The following is an 8,934-nucleotide window of genomic DNA, read 5'->3' on the forward strand; positions in this document are numbered from 1 at the left end:
AGACAGTATCTTTGATATCCCATGTGAGTAAAGTTTCATTAAAGGTAATACAGAAGCAGCTACAAGCATACATTGAAAGAGAACTTCCAGAGGTTCAAGCTGGATTCAGGAGAGGACGTTGAACGAGGGATATCATTGTTCATGTCCATTGGATCTTGGCTGAATGCAGAAAATACCAGAAAGATGTTTACCTATGCTTTATTGACTATGCAAAGTCTTTCACTTGTGTGGATCATGACAAGCTATGGACAACATTGCAAAGTATGAGTATTCTGGAACACTTAATTGTGCTCTTGAGGAATCTGTACCTGGATCAAGAGGCAGTTGTTCAAACAGAACATGGGAACACTGAATGGTTTAAAGTTAAAGTTGTGTGACAAGGCTGTATTCTTTCACCATACTTATTCAACATGTATGCTAAGCAAATAATCCGAGAAGCTGGGTTACATGAAGAAAAACGTGGCATCAGGATTGGAGGAAGACTCATTAACAACCTGTGCCAGGCAGATGATACAACCTTACTTGTTGAAAATAAAGAGGACTTAAAATACTGATGAAGATCAAGAACCTTAACTTTAAGGAGGCAGATTTCAACTTCTTCTCTTAAGTCCCACAGCCACTCTGATATCTTACTTCTATTAGAAGAGATCCCAGAATTATTTGTTGCTTCCCTGTTTTATCACTGCTTTTACCTACTTAAAGGATAAGTGAGATAAAGGGGAATTTGGCATCACCCACACCTCCTTTAAACATGATTGTTCCAGTACTTCTTTGCTCAAAGTTACTGAGACAAAAATTACAAAAAGTTCTTTAGGGGACAGTTTCCCTCCTTAGATAAGACTTCATTCATGGAAAGCACCACAACATAATAACTCCTTATTTGTTAAATGGAAAGTGCCTAGTTTCTGAAATTGTGTTTTTCAAGTCATGTTTTTAAAATATAAAGTAACTATTGCAATTCATATTTTATTTAGTACCTTTTGATTTTTAAGAGAGAGAGAATTTTCAGAGGGGACTTTGTGTGCATTAACTGCTTAATAAATAGCCTTTAAAGATGAAGTCATGAGCTTTCTGCCCCTCAAAGACTTATGAACCAATTAAAGTACTCAGAGAAAAGATTTGAAAGTTTTAGTTCAAATGCTTAACTGGTTTTCTATTTAGATGGCATCCAAAGGGCTAGGTGTGTGGCACATTTTTAATTGGTATTTTCAGACACTGTATGAAAACATTGGCTTTTTGAAAAATACAAGTCTTTATTATCTTTGTCTTCTTGACCCATATCATTAGTGCATTTGCATGCTTGCAGTTTGTGAAGCTCTCATTGTACACAGAAAACCTAATTCGCTTTAACTCCACTGATTTTGTTTTTCCATCTTTGCATGAACAGAACATGGGAAACCGTGAAACGTACAACCAGGAAAGGACAGTCAGCTGATGGTATGATTACAAATGTATTACAACTGTCTTTATAAGGGAAGCTAACAACTGCTGTGGTAGGTGACTAGGTGTAGTTTTTTCATTTCATACTTTTATTGTAACCAAGTCCTCTGAGCAGTTATATTAAATTGTGGTCTTTTTTCATTGCCGTTACTAAACAAGTTTACTTTGTAAATAACTCCAGGTTCCAATTATCTAAGATCAGAACAGTGTTTTTGAGGGGTAGATATACTGATATTTTTATAACCAAAAACCGGTTGCTGTTGAGTTGATTTCCGACTCTTGGTGACCCTGTGTGTTTCAGAGTAGAACTGCGCTCCATAGGGTTTTCATTGGCTGTGATCTTTCGGAAGTAGACCGCCAGGCCTTTCTTCCATGGTGCCTCTGGGTGGATTTGAACTGCCAACCGTTCGGTTAGTAGCTAAGTGCTTAACCGTTTGAACCACCCAGGGACTCCTACTGATATTTATAACCAAATATAAATCATATATATAATGCTATGACTTCTAGAAGTACCTACTCTTCTGTTCAAAGGATCTAAATGAGAACCTTTCATTTGAAGAAATTATTCAACATCACTTTATTCTTATCAAACACTTGCTTTATAAGTTGATGAGGAATTGAAATTTGGAAAAAGACAATTCATTCAGTTCACTTTCCCTTCCAGGCATGAGTGCTTTGACTGGAAAGACCCCAGAAACAATCCTGAAAATCACCTCTGGTCTAGGGGAAGTTGGGCAATGGGTCTTTGAGTTTTCCACTTTATTTTCTGTTTGTTCCGAAGCAAACAATTGTTCTGCTGCAGCCGCTGTTTTTAACTGATGAGAGTATTCAGGAGGAACCAAGTGCTCCTGCTGGCTGGTTTGTGTTTTCTAGAACCCAGTGGGGTTTGTTATTGTTTTGATTAAGCCAAATTACACAGGAGAGAAAGTCTTTTATTTTAAATATATGTATACGTTGTTGTTGTTATACGCTGTCGAGTCGGTTCTGTCTCATAGGGAACCTGTATAGGGTTTCCGAGGAGCTACTGGTGAGTTTGAACCACCAACCTTGTGGTTCATACCAACCTTGAGGGTAGTGTGCTTATCCTGTGACACCACACCAAGACTATACATACATATATAATTGAGTCTAACTAGCATCTTCTAGAAACGGACTTACTTGATTTATTCCTTTAGGAAAATCTAAGACTTAACAAATGGCTCAGCCAGATGAGAAAAAGTTCTACATAGGGAATAGTGTAGATAGATTTATGACCCTGACCTTGTACTGGGTGTGTAACTTTAGTTTTGATTTTATCATGAAGAAATTTGACAATAAAAATAAGGTTTTTGTAAAAAACAAAAAACACGGAAGTTTGATAGTTTCTTCTCTGAGAATAGTTGCCCAAGTTAACTGCCCATATTGTTGGCTAAGTTAACTTTTTATTGTTAATGACACATAGAGGGTAGTTGGATGGGAGGCGTCTTTAAAATACGAGATTTTAGTGTTGCTCAGCAACTGACTGGCACTACAGAGCATTTATTGTGGGTTTCCTGCTTGTATTTTCTGGTGACAGGGGTGGCGATTATCCCAGTCCTGCAAAGAACTCTTCACTATGAATGTATTGTCTTGGTGAAACAGTTCCGACCCCCAATGGGTGGCTACTGCATAGAATTCCCCGCAGGTGAGTTGCTAAATAATCAACTGCCATCTAATTGATTCCGACTCATAGTGAGCCTGTATAGGGTTGCCAAGGCTGTCAATCTTTATTGGAACAGAAAGCTTCATCTTTCTCCCATGGAGCGGCTGGTGGATTTAAACTGCCAACCTGGTGGTTAGCGGTCTGGTGCTTATCCTACAGCGCCTAAGTAAAGGGATAGAATTGCTTCTCAGTGACTGTGGATCGGGCCAGAGCAAAGCCCAGGAGCTGCCATGCTTTGACGTGTAGCTCCCTTTTATCTGTCTATGTGGCTGTAATGAAACAGAGCCAAGAGTCTCCTCTAGGCCGCCTGGTCACATTTAACCCTCATTTCATCTGAGTGTGTGGTTGTAAATAAAAAAACTGAAGTGTCTCCTCCAGGCCACCAGCCACACTCTAGTGATCATGTAAACAAGAAGGCCAAGTAAGAGATGGCATTACAGCTTTCCCTTCAAGCCACGCCATCCTCCTCTTCACCGTATTCTCGCTAGTTTCTCTAAGTAATTTCAAGCTTTTTCAAAATTTGTCATCTTAAATTCTTATTTACAATTTTAAAGCTATCCAGTAGTTCATCTGTATTATTATAGGGCTTTAATGGATTGTCCCATTCGGATGAGATTAAACCTTGTCATCAGTAGTTTGTTTTATATTTTTTAGAGTCTTTCTAGCTGTTTCTTTTTTTTTTTTTCTTATTTACTCACCATCTCATTGAAGAAATTAATTTGCACAAAGGAACTGAAGAACAGTGATCTATATTTCACTGTTTATATTTTTTATTCATTTCAGGAAAAAGAATCTTCCTACTCTCTTTTCACGTAGCTTCTCTCTACTTGGTCCTCACAATGAACATGGTGGTTACATAAAGTCCACTGGCCTTCAGTTCACTGTTTTCTGTTCTTCTCCCTCACAAGTGACATTCGTCTTTGCTTTTCACTAGAAGGCCTCCTTCTTTTTCTGGGAGGGAAGAAGGAAACTATGTAATACTGTCACCATCCTGTAGGAGAAAACAGAAAAGGTTCATAGGCTTCCTGTGCTATAGCTAAGCCCTTTCATCTCTACCACGTCATTTCTCTTCCCTAGAGAAAATGCTGTCTGTGCCTTCAAAAAATGTTAGTGTTGCGATATGCATGAAAAAAACAAAACTATAACCTTTTAAAAAGAGAAAAAGATGTTATCAAAGTCTACTTAACTTGTCTATAAGGTATAATTCCGTATTTTTTTTCCTCCTGTAAACGTTCCAAGCCTCCATTTTGTCGGTAAGACGACTTTTCAAAGCCTCTAGTGTTTCTGTCGCTCAGTGGCAGCTACGTTAGAAGAAGGAAAGGGTGAAAGGATATCGTAATTTTCTTTTCCACTTAACATAAATAATGTGGACTTCCAGGTCTCATAGATGATAATGAAAGTCCAGAAGCAGCTGCTCTTCGAGAACTTGAGGAAGAAACTGGTTATAAAGGTGACATTGCTGAATGTTCTCCAGGTTTGTATACATTTCTGATTGTGCTCATGGGAACAAACGCTTGAAAATTAATGCAGCAATTAATTCCTGTAGGTATAAAATGATGACTTGGCTTTTCTTTATGGTCAAAACTGAGATGGCTTTTATTTATGCTAATTCACTGAAGAAAAATTATAGATTAGGGTTGGTTACCACTTACAAGTAAACTTCCTCCTGAGAATATGTTTGAGCAAGAAGGACCTCAATGAAGTTGCAGAATAATTGAGATTGCCTTTCTGAATTTCCCACGTACTATGCCAGTCTCTCATCTACACGTCAGATTATTCACTAGAAGACGCTTAATTTTTGTTTCTTGTGGTGTTAAAAAGCATTTTACAACTTGCCAGTAGCATATGAACCCTCAGTTACCAAACTTTATTCATGAACTCTGGAGAAAATATGTGTACTTAACTATGCATACGCTCTGCAGTCCTACAACTTTAGACTGAGTGAATATGATAAGCTAATTCTCCTGCATAAATTCTATGCTAAATATCAATTATAAGCCCAGTTTTCCTCCTATTACGTATAAGGAGTGAAACATGACAAAAAACAATCAAAGCATCTGGCATGTGCCTTATAAGATTAACTGTCTCTTCTTTCCGTAGTTGTATGTATGGATCCAGGCTTGTCTAATTGTACTATGCACATTGTAACAGTAACCATTAACGGAGATGATGCTGAAAATGTGAGACCTAAATCAAAGCCTGGTAAGTCTGTGTTCACTGTGTTAAGGTCATTGAAATGCATTAAGCGTTTTTTTAACTTGCTACTAGTTTGCTTTGATTTGTTAAAAGCATAGACATTTCATCAGTATGCTTGGTAATTTGTTACTCTTGCGTATTCTAGATTTTTCATTTTTCTACTTCACTGTTAAATTTATTTAAAATGTTCACTAATTTCCTTATCGGAAACCCTATACAGGGTTGCTATGAGTCGGAACTGACTCCATGGCATACAACCGCCAACCACTACTTATTTAGTAATAAAAGTGTAGGCCTAACAGGAAATAATGAGAAACTTGAAAATCACTCTGGTGTCTTTCTTCACATGTATTTCAAGAATAGCTTCAATAACTAATGGTTAAGAGGCAGCATCTAAATTAACCATTCCTTATTGATTTCGTAGAGAACCTGTTAGGAACGTTTTTGTTCTTTATTTCTTGGAAAGTTTGGAATCAAAAGCTCTAATACTTCTGTCAATTCCATGTCCCATCTTAGAAAGGGGATTTTATATCCACACCACAGTGTATGACTATGGTGTACTTGCATGGCTCAGGCTCTTTAGTCAGTGGCAGTGGGTTTGGTTTTTTTGGTTGGTTGTTCATGTCTGCTTCAGTATTACATTGCAGCTCACTTTAAATGCTCAGCTTTTAAGCTACCAAATATGCATGTTTCAGAATATGCTTTTAAGTTTTGCTAATAAAATTTTGAAGATTTTTTTTTTTGTAATGTATATAAACTGTTGGTGGATATCCAGGTTCCCATTAAATTTTTACAGCCTATTTAATTACGTTTTGTACCAGAAAGCTTTATAGTGTTTCCTCATTCCAAGCCTTGCTAACATTTTCTCTCTCTGTTTATTTTCAGAGGATGGAGGTATGGTATTCAACTCGCTGTGGCTGACCACATCTACGGCTTAGACATTCTGGGTTGTTTTGGTAGGCTCTCTTAGTCTTTCAGTCTGTTTTCACTTGCACTTTGTTTGTTTAGAATTTGTGGAAGTAATTTCCTTACCAAAGAATGACCTGCTGAAGAGACTTGATGGTAAGTGCTCTCAAGATTGTTGCCCATCTTTCTATATTCTCCCTCCCCCAGCTGCAGCAATTGGGGTAGTTAATAGAGTCCGTTATCTTTTCCCTCTTCCTCATTTTGGTTTAAAATATGTAGGAATTATTGTAAAACTCCAGTTGACTGATACTAATCTTCCTTTCTGGATGTTGGTGACATAGAGTTTAAAATTATGGCTAAAATGTTTTATGCAGTAAGTACTTTTTTCTATAGATTGGTCAAAAATGAACTTCTGTTGAGTGGTCAAAATTATTATAGACTTTAAATTTTAATCCATGGTAGTACAAAGATATGAGTAGATCTCCCTTAGTTTTTCCTCAAATATTTTGTAAGATTCTTTGTGCAGGGTATCATTGAAGAGAATTTAGCCATATTAGTCTGTAAATATTAGAGATATGTATCATGTACTAAATGTGATATGCTGGTATAATGAAGCAGACTTGCTGTGAGGCTAGTGCTAGGGAACTTCAGAAAGTCCATGGAAAAAATGGAATGAAAAAGGTGAGGGAATTTTTTCACAAACTTGTGAATCACTGGTCATATAGTTACATCACATAATTCCTGGCCAGCCTCCTATAGTTGTTGTTAGGTGCCATCAAGTCGGGACCAACTCATAGCAACCTTATGCACAGAACAAAACACTGCCTGAACCAGGGCCAACCTCACTACTGTTGCCATGCTTGAGTCTATCGATGCTGCCAATTGGCCAGTATATCTCGTTGGGGGTCTTCCTCTTTTTCTCTGACCCTCCACCTTACCAAACATGATATCCTTCTCCAGCGACTGGTCCCTCCTGACAATATGTGTGAAGTATAAGAGACGAAGTTTGGCCATCTTGGCCACCAAGGAGCACTCTGGCTGCACTTCTTCCAAAACATATCTTTTGTTATCTCTCTATTGGTTCTTTTGGTAGCCCATTGCACTTTTCATTATTCTCCAACACCATAACTCAAAGACATCAGTTCTTCTAAGGTCTTCTTAATTCACTGTCCAGCTTTCACATACATATGAGGTTATTGAAAATACCAATGCTTGGGTCAGGTGCACCTTAGTCTTCAAGCTGACATCTTTGCTCTTCACCACTTTAAAAAGGTCTTGTGCAGCAGATTTGTCTAATGCAACACATCGTTTGATTTCTTAACTGCTGCTTCTGTGAGTGTTGATAGTTGATCCAAGAAGAATGAAGTCCTTGACAATTTCAATCTTTTCTCCTTTGATGAGAATGTTGTTTATTGGTCCAGTGGTGAGGATTTTTGTTTTCTTAACATTGAGATGCAATCCATACCAAAGGCTGTGCTCTTTGATCTGCATCAGTAAGTACTTTAAGTCCTCTTCACTTTCATCAAGCAAGGTTGTATCATCTGCATATCACAGGTTGTTAATGAGTCTTCCTCCAATCCTGGTGCCACGTTTTTCTTCATATAACCCAGCTTCTCAGTTTATTTGCTCAGCATACCGATTGAATAAGTATGGTGAAAGAATACAACCCTGTCGCACACCTTTCTTTATTTTAAACCATTCATTGTACCCATGTTCTGTTCGAACAACTGCCTCTTGGTCCAGGTACAGATTCCTCATGAACACAATTAAGTGTTCCAAAATACTCATACTTCGCAATGTTGTCCATAGCTTGTCATGATCCACATAATCGAAAGCCTTGGCAGTCATTAAAGCACAGGTAAACATCTGATATTCTCTGCTTTCAGCCAAGATCCATGGGACAGCAGCAATGATATCCCTGGTTCCGTGGCCTCTTCTGAATCCAGCTTGAACCTCTGGACGTTCTCTGTCAATGTATGCTTGCAGCAGTATCTGTGTTACCTTTAGTAAAACTCTACTCGAATGTGACATCAAAGAGATTGTTCGATGATTTCCGCATTCCGTTGGGTCACCTTTCTTTGGAATGGGCACAAATAATGGATCTCTTTCAATCAGTTGGCCATATAGTTGTCTTCCAAATTTCTTGGCAGAGTTGAGTGAGTGCCTTCTGTGCTGCCTCACTTTCTTGAAAGATTTCAAGTTGTATTCCATCAATTCTTTGCCAGTTCCTTCAGTGCACCTTGGACTTGCTCCTTCAGTCTCATTGGCTCTTGATCATATGCTACCTCTTGAAATGGCTGAACATTAACCATATCCTTTTGGTATAGTGACTCTGTGTATTCTTTCCATCTTCTCTTGATCCTTTCTGCATCATTCAATAATTTGCCTAGAGAATCTTTTAATGAAAATTGAGGCTTGATGTGGATATTCATCAGCTACTTGCTCAAATTTATGATATAAGTAATTCTCAAAGTGATCACTGAGTGGCTACTAATTTGCTACCCCTGCTAGAGAGTAAGATCCCCTAAGAACTTGATTGAACCTCAGCATAGTGATCCTGCTTGATCACCCAAGAGCAGGTGGTGGGCCGGCAACGTCTGGCGCATGGGGTCCCCAGCCGATCTCCTCCCTCCCTGCCTTCCTCGGATGGCGGCTGTTTATGCAGGACGTGTGGCCAGAGACGGGTAAGGATCACGTGGAACCTCGGCAAC

General features: G+C 38.5%; 1 protein-coding gene across 1 annotated transcript in view; it reads left to right on the plus strand.

The window, feature by feature from the left end:
* Positions 1–8,934, plus strand: part of NUDT5 (nudix (nucleoside diphosphate linked moiety X)-type motif 5) — a 27,787-nt gene that overhangs the window by 14,246 nt on the left and 4,607 nt on the right. Inside the window, exons 3-8 of the mRNA XM_006873163.1 lie at positions 1,388–1,437; positions 2,996–3,103; positions 4,500–4,595; positions 5,222–5,323; positions 6,203–6,211; positions 6,326–6,379. Of these exons, the coding sequence (XP_006873225.1) occupies positions 1,388–1,437; positions 2,996–3,103; positions 4,500–4,595; positions 5,222–5,323; positions 6,203–6,211; positions 6,326–6,379 (419 nt within the window). The remainder of the gene's footprint in view (positions 1–1,387; positions 1,438–2,995; positions 3,104–4,499; positions 4,596–5,221; positions 5,324–6,202; positions 6,212–6,325; positions 6,380–8,934) is intronic.

Source organism: Chrysochloris asiatica, unplaced genomic scaffold, assembly GCF_000296735.1.
Source record: "Chrysochloris asiatica unplaced genomic scaffold, ChrAsi1.0 scaffold00226, whole genome shotgun sequence".
NCBI classification, from domain to species: Eukaryota; Metazoa; Chordata; class Mammalia; order Afrosoricida; family Chrysochloridae; genus Chrysochloris; species Chrysochloris asiatica.